Source organism: Chiloscyllium plagiosum, unplaced genomic scaffold (assembly GCF_037043375.1).
Source record: "Chiloscyllium plagiosum isolate Xiang-an unplaced genomic scaffold, Cpla_swu_hap1 HiC_scaffold_12, whole genome shotgun sequence".
In the NCBI taxonomy this organism is placed as follows: Eukaryota; Metazoa; Chordata; class Chondrichthyes; order Orectolobiformes; family Hemiscylliidae; genus Chiloscyllium; species Chiloscyllium plagiosum.
In genome coordinates, this window is record NW_028270150.1 from 89447449 (window position 1) to 89473005 (window position 25557).

At 39.9% G+C, this 25557-nt stretch overlaps 1 protein-coding gene across 6 annotated transcripts in view; it reads right to left on the reverse strand.

The window, feature by feature from the left end:
- Positions 1-4760: 4760 nt before the first annotated feature.
- Positions 4761-25557, reverse strand: part of lrch1 (leucine-rich repeats and calponin homology (CH) domain containing 1) — a 181686-nt gene continuing 160889 nt past the window's right edge. For 4 of the 6 annotated variants that reach the window (XR_006313115.2, XR_006313117.2, XR_006313116.2 and 1 more), the window contains 3 exons: positions 24298-24375; positions 12717-12970; positions 4761-10918 (listed from right to left, as the gene is read on the reverse strand). Coding sequence is in view for 2 of the 6 variants with exons in the window: in XM_043700370.2 (XP_043556305.2) it covers positions 10805-10918; positions 24298-24375 (192 nt within the window). In the remaining 4 variants the exon portion in view is untranslated. The remainder of the gene's footprint in view (positions 10919-12716; positions 12971-24297; positions 24376-25557) is intronic. The other 2 variants (XM_043700370.2, XM_043700369.2) reach the window with 1 other exon arrangement.

A 25557-nucleotide genomic window follows, 5' to 3' on the forward strand; every position in this document is an offset into this window, starting at 1 on the left:
GATCCATGGTAACACCAAGGATTTTGATAGTGGGGGATTCAGTGGTGGTAACACCATTTAATGTCAAGGGGTGGTGGTTAGATTGTCTTTTATTGGAGATGGTCATAACCTAGCATTTGTGTGGCGTGAATGTTACTTGCCACTTTTCAGCCCAAGTCTGGATATTGTCCAGATCTTATCGCATTTGAATTGCTTCAGTATCTGGAGGAGTCATGAATGGTGCTGAACATTGTGCAATCATCGGCAAACATCCCCACTTCTGAACCTTATGATGGAGGGTCATTGATGAAGCAGCTGAAAATGTTGGGCCTCGGGTACTATCCTGAGGAATGCCTGCAGAGATATCCTGGAGCTGAGGTGACTGACCTCCTACAACTGTAACCATTTTTCTGTGTGTCAGGTATGACTCTAAACACTGGAGAGTTTACCCCCAATGCCTATTGATTCCAGTTTTGCTAAGGCTCCTCGATTCCACACTTGGTCAAATGCGACCTCAATGTTAACTTCTGCCTCCCCTCTGGAATTCAGCTCTTTTGTCCATGTTTATAAGACTGTAATGAGGTCAGGAGCTCATTACAGAGCTCGAACTTGGCATCAGTAAGTAGGTTGTTCCTGAGCAGGTACTGCTTGATAGCACTGTTGATGATACCTTCCATTACTTTACTGATGATCGAGAGTAGATTGATGCGGCGGTATTTGGCTGGGTTAACCTACTTTCTATGTACAAGACATACCTAGACAATTTTCCACATTGTAGGGTAGATGAAAAGCCAACAGCTTGGCTAGGGCAGCATCACATTCTGGAATCATTTAATGCTTACAATGCAGACAGAAGCCTTGTAGGACAGAACAGGTGAGGGTGGCAGATTTCCTTCCCTGAAGGATATTAGTGAGCCAGGTGGGTTTTTCCAACATCGGGCAGTGGTTTCATGCTCATCAGTAGATTCTTAATTCCAGATTTTCTAAAATCTGAATTCCAGTTCCACCATCTGAATTCAAATCTGGGTCCCCAGAATATTTGCTACATTTCTGGATGAGTAGTCTAGCGGTAATACCACTAGGCCATCGCCTCTGCAATATACAATTCCAGAATAACTCCCAAGTCTAGTTAGTGAAGGCAGTATGATGTTTTGAGCACCCTTGTTCCCCTAGACCCCTCAGTATCCTATCCTATATTGTGCATTTCTTTGCCTTGTTTGCTTGTATATCCCATTATTCATTTAGCTGTCAGTGAAAATTCAGGTGCATCTGAGGACATTAGGGAAGCAGTCCACCACAATATATACAAAGATCGCAACACAGAAGGTCATTGGGCCTGCAATGTATGTGCTGACATATCACAAGCATTCAGAAGCTTGGTACTGTCAGTGACAGTTTTCACTGCAACACTGAGCTTCCAGCTCGTTCCAGAGGACAGCATTATCATTCAAAAAGCATAACATTCTGAAGAAAGGTCATCAGGATGAAACATTAACCCTGTTTCTCTCTCCCATAGGTGCTTCTTGACCTGCTGAATATTTTCAGCATTTTCGTTCTCTGTAACAATATCTGTGAATTGGCAATGCACAGACGCATCAGGTAGGTCACCAACTGGTTTCTTAACAGGGAAAGTACATTCTTCATGTTACTCATTGAAAAGTGCTTAATCCGAGCATTTTCCCAATCTCCAGTGTGTTGGTAATACTATCCACATTGTTCATTCTATACACTTGCATTGACCTTCAGAATCAGCAAATTCCCCCAATGTTTGGATGGTCATTGGCCAACTCTCTTTGCCATTGAGAAGGTGGTGGTGAGCTGCTTTCTTGAATCACTGGTCTGAGAGATGTACAGCGCTCCAGGATTTTGACTCAGTGACAGTGAAGGAACACGGCTCAAAGTCAGGATGGTGTGTGTGGCTCAGAGGGAACTTGCCTGAGGTGGTGTTCCATGCATCTGCAGCCTTTGTTTTTGCAAAGATCATAGGATTGGAAGGTGACTTGACTTAAATGCTGGTATCTTAGCTCATTTAATACCAAATCTCAATTACCATTATGCCTGAAAAAAACAGATTCCTAAAGTGTAACAGTTCATCCCCAAGTTCCCTAACTAGCAACTGATCCTTGCAGACAGTAACCTGGTTGTCAATAAAATTTCCTTTTTCCTGTACTTACATTCATAATTCCCTCAGTCTTTGATCCTTAATATTAAAAGTTACTACAACACTTCAATATTTGATTCCTTTTGAACTCATACCTATTAATTTTACCTCTAAAAATAATGCTACTTCTATCAACTGTAGTGACTGAATTTCAAAAACATTTAATTAGCTGAGGAGTGGTTTGGAATGCCTCAGGGTTATGAAAAATGCAAAATAAAGGTATTACATTTAAATACTATAATCCTCTACATTTGTTTCTGGAACTAACTTGATTTGAGTAAAAACTGTGAGCAGCTTATTAAGACAGCAAACAGACAAACATATGTACAGTTCAAAGCCCACAATACTTCCTTGTAATTATGGTTCATCTCTTGCTTCTGATCCCTCAGTCGGTTCAGCTTAGACACTCGACTTAACTTATTTTGGATACTGATTCTGCCAAATACTTGGCTTATTCACTCGAACCCTGAATCAGGCATCCGTAGGCTAAATTGTAACTTTTCAAACAGCGGTTGTCTGAATAAATTGTCAAATGGGTGATCTGGTGGTGGGATATCATAAAATAAATTGTCTAAACTCAAAGGAATCAATGAAGTCTGAATTACAGTGAGATGGAAGAGAGAGGTAACTGCTGACAGAAGAGGTAGAAAATGGCAACAAAATGTATTAATGAGTAAATCAGACTCACACTAGATGTTGCACCTCAATATCAACATGCACAATTCAACTACTGCACAATGTGCATACCTTGCTGAGGCTATTGTCGAAAATTGCGATGGGGGTGGTTTCAATGGGTTCATATGTTGCACTTTAATTTCCATCATAAAAACAAAGAAATTCACGTCACAGTTCCAACATATCTTGCTGGATTAACTATTTTCAATGGTGTAGAGTTGAACTGTTCAGTCAGTCTTCAAATTAGCTGACCTGCAAAGAGACCTTCCAACCTTGTAATGGGTACTTGCAAGCTTGTCACACACTGTGGAATTCATTGCCTCAAAACAAGGGCCATATGTGGCTTCAGTGGTACAGAATGTCCCTCAGGCTCCTTTCCAGCCATCCTTTCCAAGTCTTACTCCCCTCAAATAACTGTTTATCCCATGTGTTGTTCTGGTTTTAATCTGCAGATTGTCTAAACAAATTATTCTGACCAAAGGATCCTGTTGCTTACTACTTTTGGCGGATTAAACTTTCTGGCCATTATCCAGAGTTAACAATTGTTAAATTGTAAATACTTTGCAAATCTCTTTCAAACTTGCTATCTTGGTCTTCGTAGTTTTGTAGTTGTACAACTTGGTTTCACTATTTAGAAATCTCATAACATTTTCTCAAAGAATTACTTTTAAAAATGAGTGTGATGGTCACAGGTGATGTTGGAAGCAACTGACCAGATCACTTTTGATCCATTGCACCTTACTGAAAAATAAATGACAAGAGGGAAGGATGGTTAAAATGCAAAATACACGAGATAGTTAAAATATGGTCAGTCAGGGTCAGTCCTAAGTGGGGTGGAAGGAACAGCATATTTTTAATGTAGCACCTTTAATATAATAAACCATTCCACAATGCTTCACAGGAATGTTGTCAAACAAACTTTGACACTGAGACATGAGGTGGTATTTGGACAGTTGAAGAAAAGCTTAGTCATGGAGGAAGGTTTTAAGGGGCAATGGTAAAGGAGAGGAGGGGCTGGGAGATTTACAGAACAATTCCAAAGCTTAGGACCAGGACAGCATAGGCGTAGTGTCGATGATGGACTAATCATAATCAGGAATACTCAAGAAGCCAGAATTAGAAAAATGCACACATCACCATCAGCATGTCTGGCGTTAATGCATCCAGTCCCTGCATCCACTTCTCCACACCCCTATTACTCCATGCCACTATTTATAAACCATACAGTATTCTAGGCTTTATAAATAGCTCTGTCTATCTTTCCTGCCACTTCTAATGCCCTATGCATAAGGGGGACCCCAATTTACAAACGCTCATAATTACGAACACGATCACATGCAGCAATTAATTTTAAAGACCCAGTATACAAACATTTCCTGTACTTACAAACAGCTCCTTTATATTGTCCTGCAATATGTTCCAACTTGCATAGAAGTCAACTTGTGAATGGATTCTAGAAATGAAACTGTTCACAACCCAGTAACTGCGTGTACATACAGACCTGCATCACTTCACTTCAGCACACCATTTAAAATAGTACTGTTTAGACTGCCTTGCTATATTCCATGTTAAGATTTGAGGTCCATGGTTTTTCAAGCTTAACTCGGTTTGTGTGATAATCAGCAGTGATATTTTTGAGGTCACTTCATAAAGAAACATTTGACATAAATAAATATAAATTTTGGGACATGGAGAATTCAGTAACTACTGTTAATATCTTAAAAAGTTGTCACCAACCGGTGCCTTCTGAAATATTAACGACTTCCAATAATTTGGTTCCCCTGTGATGCCATGTATGTGAGAGGTGCCACATCAGGATGTGATCAGTTACAACACAGATTGTGTATGAAGTGTTTACCCACAGTCTTTCTGGCTTCTTGGTACTCAGAGTATATTTTTCATCTTAATGATTTTGTATTAATACATTGCATTAGAGAACATAAAATTTGCAAATAACATGGCTTTATTATTGATGTTACAATAAAAGTGATTTCTACATAATATACATTATATACAATGGCTTAGATAACATCAATAGGCCTCACATGCAAAATATATTGCGCAAATTATATACAGACACCGGAAAATCTTTTGGCCATACAAGAAAGAATTGGGTGCTCTAGAATTTGATGACTTGATAGAAACTGCAATTTTACAAAATATTAAAAGATAGAACAATACTCTTTTTTCTATATAATACATGCTGAAAGCCAGCTGTGAACAATGAACACCTGATGGATTACACAATATGCCATTCCAACAGCAAATACTCAAAATCTGTCAATAGAAAAAGCACTGTGGTCATCTATATACATTTAAATACATCACCTTCTCTAAATTGCATTTTCACAGCACTTGTCACCTCTAAGATGCAAGAGTCAGGATTTCTCCTCATCTACCTTTTGTGCTTCCATTAGGCTTTGTGTTACCATAGTATAAAACAGCTGTGTAGTTTAAACAAGGTTCTCCTACCATCATCTATTCTATCAGATAATAAATATCCAGTTAAGTGCATAGTCCCACTGCAGTGCTCTGCTTTATTGTTTCATTTAAACACATCAAAATCAATGGTAAACAATTCTTGCTCATGGCTCTCCTTGAAATTGGAACTTTTATTTTTTGAATACAAAAGCATCTCATTAGAAACTACTCTGATTCTGGCTTGTGCACCCTTTTTACAAATACAATATGTTGTGCATATTTTTCAAGCTCAATAATGAACATACAAATCGTTAGGCTTGACATTATTTCCTCAGATTTCAGTGACACAACTGTGTGACTTAAATGTTCCTCAAGCTGTTAAATGTTGCATTAAAGAATTTACACATTGAATCTTGATTTATCTGGGATCAGGAAGCTGCTTTCTGATTTCATGCTTTAGCTGAAATTCTGCTAGACACTGCTGTGTGTGCAGCATATCCATTCTCATACCCTCCCCCCCTCCCAGTTAACCATACTCATCCAATCCCAAGACAATATCTATTATTTTGCACAATTGAAATACTTGATTTGTACCAACTGTGTAATGCATGAAATCATATCTATCTTGATGGAATTTTTATGTCTCATGACCCACAATCTAACTGAGCTCAAGGGCATTACAAAGTAAAACTATAATACAACAGACAGGTGGCACATTAATGAACTGAAGTGAATGAGTTTACAGAAAAACAATCCTTTTGTTACTGTTGTGGCTGTCACTCTGATTTGTTTAATTAGATACCTACACATCGAACACTGTTTTGGTCCTCTTGCATGGTTCCATTCAGTAATAGAAAGGATTCCAAGAGAAAAAAATTACTGTATCACTAAGAACGTACAGAATCACAATCCCTAGTAGCTGGCTCCATCTGTTTAAGATTGTCAGACATAAGTTGAATTAATCCAGTTCAGATTTTTATCACCATAGAGCACTCTGTAGCGTTGCCCATTCTTATACCTTCCTCCAGCCCAGTTACCTCCAATCTCACCCTGCACCCCCACACTTCCTGACAGACCCATCCTTCACCTTACAGCTTAACCCTACTCCCTACAGATCTGCCACATTCACTATAATTCTGACCTGTTCCAACAGGCACATCCCCTCTTCCTCTGCTCTGCCTTGCTCCCCATTGACTTTCACTGCAACAAACAAAAACTAAACTTACCGCAGTCCAGTACTATTTCCAGAAACAATCTTTAAGACACAAGAAGTAACGACAGTGAAACCCATAGGTTTCTCTGGCTTTCAAGTTCCCTCATTCCATTGCATTTCCAACAGGTGTAATATGTCACAAAATATAATTTGGTTGATTTTATGAGACCAGACATGATAACTGAAAGTCGACAATATTTTTCCTTTGCAATAGTGCACATTAACACACTGAACACCTCCCTACACCACTGCCCTTCATTATGTATTGTTCTGGCATGGATTGGCTGCACCATGCTGGACCTACATGTCTCTGCTGATAGAAACAACAAAAAGCTGATAGTGAAACAATCATGATAACTGCAGATATTGGGAATAATTTAATTAATTTAGCAAAACTTTTAATTTAATTAGTTAAATTTTTACCTCTCTATGTATTTCTCAGAAATGCCCAGATGGGGATGGAAGTTTTTTTAAGAGGAGTAAAGGGTTTTGGTTCAGTCACTGTGTTCATTTTTCATCCCTAGTATTATCAAACCTTTTTATTCATTCAGGGATGTGGGTGGCACTGGCTGCATCAGTATTCATTGCCCATCTTTAGCTGCCCATGAAGGTGGTACTGAGCTGCCTTCTTGAACCACTGCAGCCCATGTGCTGTAAGCAATGAAGATCGGAGGGACCTTGGTGCTTATGTCCAGCAGTCCCTTAAACTATCAGGATAGGCGGGTAAAGTGGTTAAAAAGGTGTATGGTACACTTGCCTTTATTAGCTGAGTCACAGAGTTTAAGAACAGGGAGATGGAACTGTGTAAACTGTTGGTTAGGCCACAGCTAGAGTACAGTGTGCAGTTTTGGAATTCACATTATAGAAGGGATGTGATAGCCCTGGGGAGGGTGCAGAAGAGATTTACTAGGATGGTGCCTGGGTTGGAGAGTTTCAGTTATGAAAAGAAACTGGACTGACTGGGGTTGTTTTCCTTAAAACATAGGAGATTGAGAGGGGGCATGATTGAGATGTATAAAATCATGAGAAGCATAGATAGGGTAAATAATAAGAAATCTTTCTGCTAGATGGAGAGATCAGTACCAGAGCTTTAGGTTTAAGGTAAGAGGCCAAAGGTTGCGAGGAGACTTGAGAAAAAAAAACTTTTTTTAAACTAATAAGGTGGCATAAATCTGGAACTCATTGCCTCTACGGGTAGCAGAAGCAGAAATCTTCATAACATTTAAAAAGGCATTTAGATGTGCTCTGGTGATGCCAAGGTATTGGCCATGTGCTGGAAAATGGGGTTAGAATAAGTGGTTGTTTCTGGCCAGCAGTCTCATGATGGGCCAAAGTATCTTTTCCAATCCTGTAAATCTCCATGACCCACAATATCATTCTGAAGGGAATTCCAGGATTTTGACCCAGTGACACTGAAGAAATATATTTTCAAGTGGTTTGGAGGGTGTCTTGGAAGTGAAATTACAGGAGTAGTGTCCCATATATCTGCTGCTCTTGTCTTCCTAAATAGTGGTGATCATGGTTTGGAAGGTCCTGACCTTTGGTGAATTTCTGCAGTGCATCTTGTAGATAATACATACTGCTGCTATTAAGCATCAGTGATAGAGGGAGTGAATACTTGGGGTTGTGGTGCCAATCAAGCAGGCTGCTTTGTCATGGAAGGTGTCAAATTTCCTGAGTGTTGTCAGAGCCGCTCTCATCTAGAGAAATGGGGAGTATTCCATCACACTCCTGATTTGTGCCTTCTGGTGGTGGGCTGAACTTTGGGGAGTCAGGGAGATGGGATACTCGGTGCAGGATTCTCAACCTCTTGTAGCCACTGTATTTATAATGCTGGCCCAATTCCTGGTCAATGGTAACCCCAGGATATTGATAGTGAGGATTAAGTAAAGGTAATGCAATTGAATGTGAAGGATCAATGGTGAAATTCTCTCTTGTAGATGGTTGCTGCTTTGCATTTCTATGGTACGAATGTTATTTGCCACTTGTCAAACTAAAGCTGGATATTGTCCATGTCTTGCTGGACTGTTTTATTTGACCATGTTATGGAAGGAAACAAATTGATGAAACAGCTTAAGACTGTTGGATCTAGGATAATACCCTGATGAACTCCTACAGAAAAGTCCTCAAGCTGATGACTGATCTCCAAAAACCACAACCATCTTCCTTTGTGCCAGGTAAGACTCTGACCAATGGGAAGCTTTCCCTGATTTCCATTAATTGGTTTAGCTAGGGCTCCCTGATTCTACACACAATCAAATATGGCCACGGACTCAAGTCAAGTTACTCTGAGTTCATCAACACAGAAAGGCCATTCAGTCAGCTGGTTCTCTGCAAGAGGAACTCAGGTAATTTCATACCCCTTGCTTTCTCTCCAGAGGTCTGCATATTTGTTTCTCTTCAGAATGAGGTGGAAAGTATGCAATGGCAAATCCCCTGCTCCTGTTCCATAATCTGTATCTTCACGATTCTCCAAAACCTAAGCTCCTTTCCATTTACTTAGTAATAGTGCATTAGAACGTAGAACATTACAGGGCAGTACAGGCCCTTCGGCCTTCGATGTTGTTCCAACCTATGAAACCAATCTGAAGCCCATCTATTCCATTGCAAAACAATGTTTAATTTTATAGAGAAAAAAGCTTCTTGGTTAAAAGAAGTTTAAAGTTGAAATAGTGTTCATTTAACCAGCTCTTTTTACCAACTATCTCCTTTTATGTTGAAATGTAATCCACTTTTGGTTAGCAAATCTAATTAACTTCACTGCCAATGACACAAAGTTTCATTCACTTTACCTTTAAGCAATAAGAGAGTTTGAAAAATGTTATTAGTAGTGTATTCTGCAGTGCACAAAATAATTTTAAATCAATTTCAACTGACTGGCAGTCAAAGTGCTCACAACTTGGCATCTTTTGGTGGCAATATGACTCAGGCATGACTCTCTGGGCGTTATCATAGCTTGTAGTGGTCCCCATTTTGGCAAGAGTATCAGAGTAATTTGAATATGAACATTAAGGTTTGGCGAATAAATCACTAGTTGGCACTTGCTAGCTTGACAGCGTTAACTGAAATTCAAGCAGCACTTTGTGCAGTTACATACTCCACTGACAGCAAGTACACTGGGAATGGGAGAATTGCATTGAACTGTGCAGCACAATGTAGGGAACTAAAGCTTACATACACATAACAGACCATAGGTCTTTTGATAGCACTTGTCATTTAGGCTGTGTTTTTGGTATCATTGCAATATTTAATACTCGAATATTAATCTTTCAACGGTGTAAACTGACTTCTTTTTTGTGAAAAATGTTAAGCAAGTTAGTTATTAAGTCAAGCCAGTTCAATCACAAATATGAGAGCAATAAAGTACATTGACTATAAAACTCTCCATTCATTCCTTGCACACACAAACTTCTGTTGTTAGACAACAACTCCTTTATAATCAAAACTACTCATCTGAGTACTACACTCTTCACTTTGCATATCCCTTTGGAGAATTTAAATCAAATTGGCTTCAGCTCAAATCAACCAACTAATCTAAACAGTTGAAGGTTATATAATCTGGAATGTTCTAATGGAATGAAGCACACGGAAGATATCAATCATCAACTGAGAGAGACATTTTGTCAGCTTTGTTTTATAAACTGTACTGAACTATTCACTGGCAATTTTACTGTGGAGCAGTGACCACCCTGAGACACAATCCAGATAAGCTGCTTTTCATACATTGATTCGGATTAGTGACCGCTCAGCCCGTCAGTAAATCATTTCACATAAATAAAGATCACCAGCACATTTCAGGAAGCCAAAGGATCACATAACAGGTGAAACTAAGCATCAACTAAAATGCACAGATTGTTGCCGTACAATAAAATTGTTCCTATCATCTTTAAAAAAAAGCAGTTTTAGCTGTAAGTTTGTCAAATTTACAACTTCATCCAAATGGATAGGTAAAGCACCTCCTGAATAAATAATATAAATAACTTAAGAAAACGTTCTAAACTTTCTCACAATGTGTCTTAAAAGCCATTGGAATATCATAGCAACTAAACAAATTAGCACACCGAAAGGAAATTTCTTGTTAATATATTAAAGCATACTTAAAACCTTAGCTTTGCCTGACTGCTGCAAAGCTGTAAATATCTGCAAAGTTAACATACTGATTAAATACTTTAACATACGTAGCTTCCCATTATATTTTCAAAACAAATGATGCTAGTGTCTTAATGGACATAAGTTGGATCCACCTGTCAAGTGATGAAAAGTGTCCTTTTCTTGTACATCTTGTCCCCACTCTGGACCTTCAGGTTGTGGCACTCGTTGGGTGTTCTGAGGCCAGCGGCAATGCAACTCTGGATTCACGAAAATAACGAGGATTTGGTTATGGCCCAGTCTAGCAGTGCTTGAACGGTCATACTTACTTTCATCAACCCTTTTCCTTCTAGTATGTGATGGGGCAGACATAGTTTTTCCTAAGGAAACGTAGCATAAAAAGGCAAAGAAAGTTAGTAAAGATTCCTTTAGAAACATTAAAAGTCATAAATGTCTAAACAGAGCTCTGTGAATGCACGTGTCGCTTGTTGTTGCACCCTCAGACATCCGACCTGAGGTGAATTTGGGCACTTTTGTTTTTGGTTGGTGAACATCCAGAGGAATAGCTGAGTCTGAAGAGCCCAGAGGGTCATTTAGATTCCCCCACCTTCACATCCCACAAACACCATGAGGTGAAATGTTTTGCTACTGCAATGTCCAGAAAACTACTCAAGCTTAAGTAAACTCCTACCCGACAGCAGGCAGACAGAAGTCAGAGGCAGCCTGGAATTTGAAGCCAGCAGAATGCAGTCAACATCACTGACTGACCTGTAACCAGGTCATAAGCCTCATGAAGGGCCACACCGACTCCAGCATTGGCAAGGTAGCATTTATTGGCCATCATTACAAGTGTTTGATGAGATGGTAGTGAGTAGCTCAAACACCAGTTGCAAAACATTCATAATACACCCAATGACTGCCCCACCTGTTCACCCCTGCCACACGCACACAACTTCATAAACCCTTGTGCTACTTAGCAAGCCACATTTACACAAGATCAGATTGATTTTGTTATCAAGGTGACCCATATTACACATGCGCTGAACAGAAACACTTACCTATGTTCAGATTCAGATCATGTGCTGCGTGATATTAATTTACTAGCTCAAAGCAAATATCCAGCTATTTGCTGAACAAAGAACAGAAACTGGGAAATCTGCAGGGAGTGTTCTGACCAGCTAAGCAGTTTACAGTTGCACTGTGGATTTCATTTGGCACAGTTTGAACTTCAATATCAAAAACACTTTGTAATTTGATGAAAACATAACTTTAGTTACTTGTGGAAAATAGGTAATATTTTACTTGCTCTTTTACAGTTCAAATCTCCACAGTGTATTTTAAGTGAAACATCATCTTCCTGGGTTAAGATCCTCTTAAGTCCACTTCCAACTAGAAGGTAGGTGCAGACCTACAAGCCAGTAGGACTCACCCTGCCATTGAAGATCTCTTGGAATGTACTTTTTTTTTAAAAGAGTTGATATTGTTATAATTTGGAGGTGCTGGTGTTGGACTGGGGTGTACAAAGTTAAAAATCACACAACACCAGATTATAGTCCAACAGGTGTATGTGGAAGCACTAGCTTTCAGAGCGCTGCTCCTTCAACTACCTAATGAAGGAGCAGCTCCAAACACTAGTGCTTCCACATAAACCTTGTTGGACTATAACCCGGTCTAGCTTTTATAACCCGATTTTTAACTTTATATTGTTATAGGATCAGTCTCTTACCACTAGGTGTCACTGCAAGTCAACAATTCAATTCCATCCCTTTGGAAGGGCGACCCCAAAAGTAAAATTCTTAAATTCCGTTTCCAGTGCAAACTTATCCCAATGCTGTAGCTAGTGACAGAATCATTAAGTATTTAAATTACCATTTAAATTTTAAGCTGACATAGTGTGCAGAGTAATTGATAGCAAGTAGTACACAAAGTTCTTAAAAATAGTAAAAGTGCAACATGTTCAGACTTGCTTCGCAGCAGCCCTCGGTTTTGAAGTGGCTGTTGCTCAGAGCAATGTAGGTTTGTAAATCTTGGCACCACTTAACTGATCTTGGGATAACCCAGCTGCAAACTGTCAGAGATACAGGAAACTAGAAAGCTAGCTTTTCAGGACCACTGTGCTGCTTGGCAAAAGGAGTTAGTAGCAAAGAGAAGAGTGGGTATTAATAAGAATACAAATACCTGTAATCGTATTATACACACAGTGCAAGGAAACCTGCACATGCAATGTTCTATATCAATGAACTCCAGTTGTATGTGATATATAGCAACACTAAAAAGCAAGCGTGGAAAAGGCAAAAGCCAAATAGATCCCAAGTAAGAAAGGCTGGTGTTGGCTGTTGGACTTTCTCCCAGCGAGCCAGCAGTGCGCCAACTGTCTTTTGAATGTTCTGGACGTCCGACTGCAGGATGTCATACGGAGAGCAGATGTCAGCCTATCCGAAGGGCAGCGGCCAGGACAGAAGAACAGTGCACGATATTACAAATACAAAACTTAGCAAGAGTCTGTATAAATAAGAACTAAACAGTCTGGGTGAAGGAGCATGCATGCGAAAAACCGTGCTGCCTTACATTGCCTCCTATCTACAAAAGCAGCCAGAGAAACCAAGTTATTAGTGCTTTGGGAGGGTGGGGTCAGATGCAGTTGTTAAGCAAGTTTCTAGGAACAAAACAGTAAGACAGACGGTTTTCTCAATGTGTTAATGCATGTTGTGAAGAGGAGCAGACTTGGGAACATTTCAAAAGCTGCTCTGCCAGAGTTAAAGCCAGTTTGTAAATGGCAGCTGAAAGAGAGAAGCAGGGAAGAAGCGATTATCCACAAGCTTGTCTATCTACTGACTACAGGGATTGCAGCTACTCAAAGAACTGAAACTGCAGAATTGTGTCAGTCTTTGTGATGATCAGTCAAACCTCTTGATTCTCACAGAAACAATGCAGAGGAAAGTAACTGCCTAAATCCTCACCCACTATCCTGAGATAAGATTTCATCAGCTACAAAGTGGCAAGCAAAACATTGATCAAAATGTGCTTAGAGATCAAAATGTCTACATTTTCTCTCACTGCATTGGAAGACTATATTGCTTAGATTTAAATGGAAAGGGAACGCTAAGAACAGTTCACCCCCAAAATGGTTTATCCAGTGACACGAACTGCTCAATATGAACTATGTGCTAATTTGTCAATTACTATTGGGGTCTCAGTGAAATGGGAGGGTCTTGTGGGGCAGTAGTGACATCCCCATCTCTGGGCCAGATTGTAAAAGTTAAGTTCCACCTACCCTAAAGGGATGTCATAAGTGTTCCAAGGAAGGTCACTGGACCTGAAACGTTAACTCTGATTTCTCTCCACAGATGCTGCCAGATCTGCTGAGTTTTGGTTTTTGTGTAGGTCATGACAAGTCTGAGTAGGTTGCTTAAAATAAACATGGTGAGGGTGTTGGGTCATGCTGAAGGTAGGATTGCACAGTCAGCAGATGATGTAGCCATCCTTATTTAAAATATAAATAAAGGAAGGCTCTTGTGCTGCAGCAGTGGTGCCCCATCTCTGGCCCAGAAGGCCCAGGTTCAAGTCCCATCCTTTCGATGTCATAACTTGCCTGAATAGATTGGGTAAAAATATCTATCAGTGAAATGGAATCAGGCTGCAGCAGGTCTGAATTGCACAGCAGCTGTTGTCCCTGCAATTGTAGCACCATCAATACACTGGGCAGTGATAATACTATGTTGAGTGTGTGTTGCTGGAAAAGCACAGCAGGTCAGGCAGAATCAGAGGAGCAGGAAAATTGACGTTTCGGGCCAGAGCCCTTCATCAGGAATGATGATACTATGTTTACCCACAGTCCCACAATGGGTTCAAGGCCCGTGGCTCCTCAACATATTTGGACCCAATCACCACTGACCCAATGAGTGACGCAACAGGAAGGATGGGACAACCATGAGTGAACATCAACTACCATGTTACAGAGACAGCTCTTCTCCATCATTTAGGGGACAGAGTGGCACTGGCTAAGGTCTGGAATAAAATATTAATTAAGCCAAAAAACATGATATTTTGTAGCAGTAAGGTCTAATATAGTTTGAGATGTTGTCAGGTTAATGTGTTCCTTCTGCAGACATGAAGCATGTATACTGACACTGCAGAATTCTTGTTGTCTTGATCTGAGCTGCTTTACACTTGAATCCAAAGGTAATCACTTTGCACTAGAGTTGTAATTGAAAACTGGCCAACACTGTTTGAATACAACACATAGAAGGAAAACCAAGAGGTCTGTTGGGATAAAATTATTTTGCTCGAACACGAAGCTGCTGCATAGTTCTTAGAAAGATGTGAAGCCAGAGACACTGAGATTTTTATAGCCCATCTGGCTGCCAACATCTTAAATCATTTTCTGGTTCAGCCTTATGATGCGGAAAGGCACATCCAAGTTATGCTGATGTGGGCGTCCCAGCAGAAGCAACTATGGATGAAGTGGCTAATGTAAAAACTACTCATCTAATGGAGTCTCAGCCAAACAGTATATTGAGACACTCCTTATTTCATGCATATTAGGTTTCATTCAACCAGTTGGCTGTGCAAACATGGATCCAAACTAAAAGGTGGAACTTTCATAATTCTGTGAATAATGAATTAATGTTTGGCATTGAATTTCAGACCACATCTTTACTCAAATCTAGGGATATAAAGTATCAACTGATCAAATGTTCCTTGTGCTGGCACTGCACTGTTAGTGCTACAGAGGAGAATTTGTCCAGTACCAACAGAAGATTTTTTGTTTTGAAATGAAAGATTTATCTAAGTTACTTTAAATGAAATAGAAATAATTTTGCCAGGTTCCATGTGGACTGCAGGAGCTACCGCTGAGAACAGGGAGTAGCTTTATAATAGTATTCAAACAAAGTACTCAGAAGTAGGAAAGGGTATTCATTCCCCTCGAGTCTATTAATCCATTCAATTAGATCATGACTGCTCTGTATCTCAACTCCATTTAGTCAACTCAGCTCCAAATGCTTGACATCCACACCTAACAAAATCTAGAGATCACAGGCTGGAAAATTTAAATTCACTCAGCATCCACAGTTTCAGATTCCGTGTGTGAAAAAGTGCTTCCTGAATTTATTCATAAATGGCTCAGCTCTAATTTTAAGATGATGCTCCCTGTGCTGGGCTCCCACAGCAGTGAAAGTCATTTCTTTCTATCTACCCTAACGAACCCCTTTATCAATTTGAAATACCTCAATCAATTCACTCTTTAATCTAATAAATACAAAATAATACAAGGCAAGGTTCTGCAACCTGTGCCAACTGTCTTTTGGTTGTTCTGGATGTCCGACTTCAGGAAGTCATAAGGACAGCAGAAGTCAGCCTTTGTAATTTTAGCCATTTAAACCATAGTACCATTTTGGTGAACAAGTGCTGTGTCCCCTCAAAGGGAAGTACGTCCATCCTGAGGTCCAAAACCGAAAGCACTACACCAGATGGGGTCTGAATATAACTCTAGACAACTGAAGCATAACTGCGTAGCTGAAGTATTCCAATGCCCATGAGATAATGGTGCAGATGTGACACTTTGACTTCTCTGATAACTTCCCCTGGCTTTTAGGATGGCAGGTCACAAACAAAAGCCTATTGGCAGATACAGAGCAGAGGACTGTGACTGACTGACTGTTATTCAGAAGCACTCTGAGTTGTTGTGTGAAAGATAATGTTCATGGCTACAAACCTGACCAGCCAGAATCAAAACATACCAATCAGACACTGCTGCACCAACCTGGCAACAACTGTGGGGAGCTGCCTCAGCTTGGGTCTGGGTCGTCACAAAGCGAGGTACCAGGTTGCAACATCTGCTGTAAACCTAGTGCTAGCAGGTATCATAGAGCTGGCCAACAACAGAACCATTCAGCCTCCCCTCTACTCTTTCTGGGCTTGTTAATGATTATCACTTATAAAACACCAAACTCAGTCACACACCTCAAAATCATTCAGTATCAGTTCCACCTCAGGAAAAATCAAACAGGACCGGCTCTTTCAAGGGTTCCTTTAACTCCAGATCTGCACCTACTCTCCAGGTTTCCGCTCCCTTCACATTTGCCCAATGTGTCTTAATCTCTGCACCTTCCAACCCGAGCAAACCTTTCAGTCTTCCCAAAGTGGTTCTGATTCACTGTGCTCATTGCTTACACTTCAAGATGGCCATTTGAGAGAGATTTAGTGCATTGAACAGTTACATTTGACAGTCTAATCCATCTGAATCAAACATACAGAGGATTAGAATTATTCACTTGTTTGGATGAGCTGCACCTAAACAGTCTCTTGAAGTCAAACCAGAGTTGCCAACAAAAACAATCAGCTGACAACTGGGATCTCCACAGAGGATTAAGCAATAAGGGTATGAGAGAGCTGCTCTGACCCAAGACCTGCACTGCCCCAAGCTGAAAGTGCTGATAGATTTAGTGACAATTTGATTTCCAGCTATCATGATTATTAGAATTCATAAGATGTACAGCAGGGAATAGAATAAATCACCTGCTGCCATTACTTCAATCTTTGTTTTAGATGAGAAAACACAAAATTTAAAAATACCAATTGCCTTGAAGCTCTATTTGAGGCCTCAACAAAACATGCCTTTTAATCCTGATCAATTATTGCATCTCTTAAAATACAAAAACGTGTGGCTTTGTAGAGGGCAGCAATATAACATCACAAATTGTGACAATTAGCTCATCAACAAAGTAGAAAATATAAATGTTAACTCTGGCAAACCTATAATAAACAAGACCACAAAGACTGGAATCAGTCACTATTTCACTGGTTAAAAACAGACCTTTTTAAAATGAAATGGTACACTTCCCTTCAAAAAAACAGATGAAGGTCAAAAGCTTTCTGTCAACTCCAAAACTGCAATAAGCTAAGGACGTTAGAATGAGACAAAAAGGACATCAGAACGAACAGAACCAGCTTTGATCCCACCCTTCAAAAGATAAGCTTTATAAATGTATATATATGCTCGTGTGTGTAGAATATTTAGAGAAGTAGAGTTTTGGTGCACACTGACAGAAAGCTGACATATTGTTTCTTGACACATTGCAAATCCATGGACTTCCCGTTATTCACTCGGACAAATTTATCTTACCAACAGACATGGGATCCACCTAGCATGCTGTGTGGCCGCATCACCTCCAATGGATGCTGTAAGTACTACATGACAGTTTAGACAGTTTAACAGTTGCTGCTACAAGCATATCAAAGGAAGCTCTCAATGAAAAACCCTGGCAGGAAGTTCTTGCAAGCAACAAGCATTTAAGATGGACTGACTAATTAAAATTGCTTCTATATTGGCCAATTACAAATAATCTGCAACCCATTACTGAACAGAGAAACAGACCATTCAGCTGCTTGAGCTGAACCATTCTGTTAGATCATGCCCGATTTGTCCATCAAATTCTGCAACAATTGCATATCCCTTCCCTTCCCTAACAAGCTGATCAAACTCAGTCTTGAACACTCCAGCTAAATTAATATCACCTCTCTTGGAGCAGAGGATTCAATATCTCCCCCACCTGCTGTACAAAAACAAACCTTCTGGTCTCTCTCCTAAATGGCTTAGTTCAAATTTTAAGATGATTTCTCATTGTTCTCTGTTCCCTGCAACAAAGTGTTCCAAAGGCTGCATTGACTCCCTAGTGCCAAGATCCAGGGCATCTCTTCTGGGCTGGAGAGGAACTTGGAGTAGAAAGGGAAGGATACAGATGTCACGGCTCACATAGATAGCAACACAGACAGGACAAGGAAAGATGTTTCTGCTAAAGGATTATGAGCAGTTTGGGCTAAATTAAGCAGTTACATTAAACACAAAAGGTAAAAAATCTCCAGATTTACACACTGAGCCACACGTAGGGTAAATAAGATTAGAAAGGTAAATGTGAGGCTCCAAAATTGGTGTGGGAGAAATGGATTTTGCTTTTTATTATCCACACACAAAATGTGGATGTGCATTTATTACCTATCTTTAATTGCCCATGGGGCATTTAGGAGTTAACCACTTTGCTATGGGTCTGGAGTCATACCAGACCAGGTAAGGATGGCAGATGTGCTTCCCTGAAGGATATTAGTGACCCAGGTGGGTTTTACAACAATTAACAATGGTTGCCTGGTTAGCACTGAACTAGCTTTTATAATTCCAGACTTTACTGAATTCGAATTTTATCATCTGTCACAGTGGGATTCAAACGCAAAAACCCAGAACATTGGCCTGGAGTTCTGGATTACTAATCCAGCAACATCACCACTACCCATTTCATTCCTATTAGGGCTGGGGAAAGAGATAGCTGTTCCATTGTGATGGCCTTCAATAGAGGGGTTGGGGGCTTGACAGAGAGACGGAGAGAAGCAGGGTTCAATTGAGGGAAAGTTTAAAATCAAGAAGAAATTAGAGCGCTGAGGTGCAGGGTTGTCAAGAGATGAATGATAATCAAGTTTGACAGGAAGGGGCAGAAAATACAAGCAGAAGAGTGCAGCAGAAATTAGAACCAGAATAAGGGATAACGGTAAAAGCCTAGGGCTCTTTATCCAGATGCACATAGTATTTGTAACAACAAAAAAGAGTTGATGGCAGAAATAGAAATGAATGACTAGGACTTAATAGTGATTACAGAGACATGGCTGCAGGGAGACCAGGACAAGGAATTCAATATTCAAAAGTATTCAACATTCCAGAAAAATAGGAACATAAGGAAAAGGAGATGGTGTCGTGGTATTAATGAAGTAAGGTATCAATGCAATACCAAGTAGTGATATAGATACAACAGATCGTGACGTGGAAACAGTTCGGATTGAACTAAGAAATAGCAAGGGTGGGAGTCGTCTATAGGGCCCTGAAAAGTTGCCTCAGTGCAGGGAGAAAGTATAAGTCATGAAGCAATGGAGGCATACAAGAAAGGCACTGTAATTGCCATGGGTGAGTTCAATCTGCATACTGATTGGACAAATTAGATGGCCCAGGCTAACACAGAAGACAAATTCATAGGTTACATCAGGGATTGTTTCTGAGAGCAGTACTTTGTAGAACCTACCCGGAACAGTCAATTTTCGATCTGGTAATGTGGTAGATTCTTTAGAAACCTTGTAGTTAAGGATCCTCTGCAAGATTAGCTATCATAATATTCTGTTACTAAGATCTGAAACAAAGCTGTTTAAAGCTCAATGAGAAAATAGACTACAGAGAAAGTCAATAAAATGAGCGGTAGCAGACAGTTAAATAGATATCTCTCAGTGCCCAGCAAATCTTTATTCCAGTGTAAAATAAAGCGTCAATGAGAATAATGAATCATTTATGGAAAACGAAGGCAGTTAACAGCATCCTATCGAAAACAAGGCATACAAAGTGACAGAAACTAGCAGTAGACCAGAGGATTTGGAAATCCTATATGAATGAGCAATTGATGACTAAAAAGCTAACGAAGAGACAGAAAAATGATTATGAAAGTAAATTGACAAGAAATACAGAAACAGCAGCATGAGCTCCTATACGTTTATAAGAGAGTAGCTAAAGTTAGTGTTGGAACCTTACAGCATGCAACTGGGGAACTGATAACACAGAACAGGAATCTGTTAGATAATTTAAAGCAAGATTCTGCATCAATCATTGTGATGAAGATACCAGATAAGTAAGGTGCTAACATCAGCAAAGGTCTTGCAGCAGTCTCTATCATGAGGAACAAAGTAGTTGACAGCCTAATAAGATTAAGGGCAGACAAGTCACAAGGATCTAATGGCCTGCACCAAATAAGTGGCTGCAGACATAGTGGAGGGATTGGTCAAAATATCCCAGAATACCTCTGGATTCAGGGAGGTTTCTAGAAAATTGTAAACCACTAATGTGACACACTTGCTCAAGAAGGGAGGAAAAGAGAAAGCCATTTAGCTTAGCATCTTCCATGGGGAAAATGCAAGAGTCCATTATTAAGGAAGAGAAAGCAGGACATTTAGAAAAGTTCAACACAATCAAACAGTGTAAATATGGTTTTGTGAATGGGAAATCAAATTCGACAAATTTGCTAGTCTTTTCGGAGATAATGAGCAGAGTTAATAATGGAACCAGTAGATATGCTCTATTTGAACTTCCAGAAAGTATTCGATAAGGTATCACATAAAACTATTGCACAAAATAAAAGATCACGGGTATTGGGGTAATGTATTGTGAATTAGTAAACACACAGAAGACAGTGATGGGATTAATTGGTCTATTTCAGGTTGAAAAGTAGAAAACTAGTTAAGTGCTATGAGGCTTCATAGAAACATAGAAGGCAGGAGCAGGAGGCCACTATTTGGTCCTTCAAGCCTGCTCCACCATTCATCATGATCAGGGCTGATCAGCCAACTCAATAGCCTAATCCTGCTTTCTCCCTATAACCTTTGGTCCTATTTGCCCCAAGTGCTCTATCTAGCCACCCCTTGAATATGTTCAATGTTTTGGCATCAACTACTTTCTGTGGTAATGAATTCCACAACTTTGGGTGAAGAAATGTCTTCGCATCTCCTTCCTGAATGGTCTACCCCAAATCATCAGACATGTGCCCCTGGCTCTGGTACATCCTCCCTGCATCTACCCTCTGCATAGTCCTGTTAGAATTTTATAAGTCTCTATTAGATCCCCCTCATTCATCTGAACTCCAGCAAAAACAACCCTAACCTAGCCAATCTCTCCTCATACATCAATCCCGCCATCCCTGGAGTCAGCCTGATAAATCTTCGCTGCACTCTCGAGAGAGTAAGAGCATCCTTCCTCAGAAAAGGAGACCAAATTCTTGGTGTGACCTCACCAAGGCCCTGTATCCCTGCAACAACACATCCCTGCTCCTGTACTTGAAACCTCTCCCAATGAAAGCCAACATACCATTTGCCTTCTTTACCACCTGCTGCACCTGCACACCCATCTTCAGCGACTGGTGCACAAGGATACCCAGGTCCTGCTGCACACTCCCCTCTCCTAATTTACAGCATTCGGGTAGTAATCTGCCTTCTGGTTTTTCCTTCCAAAGTGAATAACCTCGCATTTATCCAAATGATACTGCAGCTGCCATTGATTTACCGCTCACCCAATCTGTCCAGATCATGCTGAAGCATCCTCATCACAGTTCACTCTCCCACCCAACTTGGTATTCTCGGCAAACTTTGAGATGTTACATTTTGTTCCCTCATCCAAATCACTAATATAAATTGTGAATAGCTGGGGTCCTAGCGTTGATCCCTGTGGCACCCTACTAGTTACTGCCTGCAAAGTTGAAAAGGAGCCATTAATTCCAATTCTTTGTTTCCTCTCTGTCAAGCAGTTTTCTATTCATCTCAATATTGGGGGATTTTCTATCCCCCAATCCCACGTGCATTAATCTCGCACAATAATCTCTTACGCAGGACTTCATCAAATGCTTTCTCAAAGTCCAAATATACCACATTGACTGGCTCCCCTGGTCAACTCCACTAGTTACATCAATTATTTACTATTACTGACTGGGAGGAGAAGGGCAGAATGTAATATATCCAAATTTGCTAATCATATAGAAGTAGGTGTATAGGCATGTTGTGATGAGACCATAAGGAATCAGCAAGGGGATATAGATTAAGTGAATGGACAGAAACCTGGCAGGCGAGAATTTTAGATTTTCTGTGTACAGGACTTGAAGCCAGTGTAAACAAATGAGAATGGATGACAGAACAAAATTGCTGAACAGAATAGGAGTGGCTGCAATTTGGGTCATGAGGAATTTCTAGAAAATCAAAAATGAGGAGTTGTACTGAAACTGAATGATGACTCAAGATGCAATAAAAGCAAAATGAAGCATTTCAGTGACATGGAGAAGGATGAGCAACACTGCAACACTGAAAGGAAGTCTTGGTATGCTGTAGGGTGATTACTGTTGCACCTCAACATTCTTAGATTAGAGGAGGTATTTTATATTTGAATTTGCTATAGATAGCTCCTCAGGTTCACTGGCATTAAACACTTCCTTTAGCATCTTCATTAACAAGACTTGGCTGACCTTTATCAACTTGTAGATTAACAGAACCTGAGAAGTGAACACTTATTAAACTCCCATGATCACTAGTGCATTTCTATTTCTCCAATTTAGCCAAATGTGGATAAACATCAGTTCATTGACTGCTGCACCATGACTGCAGTGTGCACTTAGCTGTGAGATGCAGGCAAAAACTCAATAAGGCTTCTTTGGCCACGCCATGCAATGTTATCACCTAGAAGAACATGGCTCAGGAAAACATCATTCATAATCTTGGAATTCCCTGCCATTTATCTTCACTGTGTGAATGTCTTTCCCAGTTGTTCAAGGGGGCAGTTCATCACCATCTTCTCAAGGACTACTTAAGATGGATAACAGATGCAGGTCTTGCTAGAAACAGTTACATCCCAGATTTTTTTTTGTTGAAGTTTATCCACTAGGTGAGACATGGCAAAGGGAAGTTAAGACAGCGTTACAGCTTCTGTCCTTTATCATTGTGAAAAACTGTTGGGAATCGGAGCAGGACCAACTTAAGCTTAGCTCATCTGAATAATGATCAATTTGAGAAAGGAAGTAAGGGTGGCCAACACTCAGAGCTTTCAGGAAAGGACAACGGAGGTGAAAACTGGTGAGGAAGGTGGAGAAACAAGACATGACGCAAGCTCAATTAATCAAATGGCTCGTTACAATCACATGTAGCTTTGCAGTCATGAAGGATTATGGGGAAAACTCAGGAAACCAGGGCTAAGGTGATGGAGCAAGCTCAATTAATCAAATGCCCTGCTCCTGTGGTCTTCCTTGGATCATCGTTGTTAGAATGTTGAAATTACTGAATGAGTTTCACAATACCCATGATTCATGCCTTTGTTGAAGAAGCTACAGTTAAACCTATGATGAATATCCCAGAGTCCTAACTCTCATGTTTGGAACACTCAGAACCCCAACCTGACAAATTTCTTAGCTGTAAATCCAATTCTGCCACAACCTACTGTTTCAAAGAAAAACCCAATCTAAAGAACTCAAACAGTAAGTATAACACATATTAGGAAAACATTAACACGGCAACTAGGCTCAAGAACACCATCACTCCTACCAATCCCATTTTAACATTGTTTGTCTTCTGTTGAGAGGTTATACAAACATAACAAGTAGGTTGTGCCTGCCTTGCTATTCAACAAGACTGTAGCTGATCTTCTACATTACTCCATTATCTCTATTCACTTGAACCCCTTCACAAAAAAGAACAAAAAGAACAAAATTAAAATTTTGTGACCATTTAATTGCAAATTCTAAATCATGGCATATAAGCAGCTTAATCCATTACTGTTGTATTATGGAACATGTTTGCACAGCTTCTCTTTCACAAATCTGTGAGCTCAAGTCTCACAGATAAGTAGTTAACATGTGCCAATGACTGCAATGTCATGACTTGTGAAATGAAACCACTGAAGAATTATGGCTTTCTCTTCAGAGTTATGTACAGGAATCACGCAGCTTGGGCTGGAATGAAATGAGAGGGCATTTATTCTGATTGATTCAAGAGTTTTATAGCTGACAATACAAATCATCACCAGGGTATTTTTGTCCTGTTTAACTTAGTGAAAACATGAAGAATCCCAGAGTTCCCGTGCCTCCATTTTCTTTTGGTATCCTTCTAGCTTATTTTTCCAAAGTGTTTGATACTTGCCTGTTTTCATTCCAACCCTAAATCCAAGGAAAGACTTTGAATTAAAAATAATTCATCAAATTACCTCAGGCACTCCCATTTTCCTGCAGGCTTCTAGAAAGTTTTCCACATTTCTCCTACATTTTGCCATGCTCAGTTTAGGCTGTAAGACAAGTACATACCCTTTTTTAATAGCAAGCATTTTTCAAAATGGTACAATGTATTGATTAATACAGAAAAACAGGGCCTGGAATTGTTTACACTAACAAGACATGAGCAATATTTTAGTCAGGCAGACCCTTGGGTCTTGTACTGTGCTCCTTTTCTGTTGATAGCTATGCATCACTTAAGACTCTGTGACATACTTTCTCTGTCACACAACGTGTTAAACATGTGCATCCATGGAAGCATTCTCTCTCTGAATTTACATCTTGTTGGAATATACCTTACCTGGTTTTGGTTGTCTTCCCCTCATCCATTTATCTCAGCAGCAGTGCTCTTACCTACTCGTAGAAGATTGTAGGATCAAGCCCTACTGCAAGGATTAAACACATAATCCAGGTCGAAACCTCAGTACTTAAGGGGTTGCTGCTAAAAAAGACATTACATAGAATCCACCCACACCCATTGCATGTAAAAGCCCATTGCATGACTCTCAGAACAATTTTTTAATTTCTATGCTTGTATGTAACAGCATTGAGAATCAATGTAGATTTTTATCTAAAACCTTTCCCTCAACCAATAGCAATGGAAATTAACTGGTCATTCATTCCATTGTTATTTCACATGGCATTGCAAATTACTCCTAGAAATTACCCTGTTCAAGTAATATACTGACTGTGGCATATCATAGCACGGCCTGAGGATGGTAAAAACACTAAAGCGAAGGCTCTTTCTTCACAGCTGACATCAGCAATATTTTGCTTCAGAACTAACACAAGAGAAGTGCAAGCAGTTTTAAATAAGTTGAGCTCCCAACGTTAGCTACGCTATCCTGGTTGGTGGTAAGTAGTGGTCGAAAGAGATGACCCAAACTGGACAGTTCCATCACTGTTTTTGAGTCAATTCCAGCAAAATATGTGGGGATACCGTAGTTTGAAATGTGACATAAGGTGAGAGTAACACTCTTGAAAGGAACATGTAAATTTGGACGAATGTTTCCCAAAACTTACTCCAACCAGGGTTTTATTTGTGATTTGTCTGGATTTGTCATAAACTAATTAACAAGCTTAATACAAGAAACAGGTGTTTGGGGTTAATTGACGGTGTAGACATAAAAGGGAAACAGTTGCATCTGGTGTGTGAAAGGAGATTTAGGACAGAGTGATTAACAAATCCTATGCAG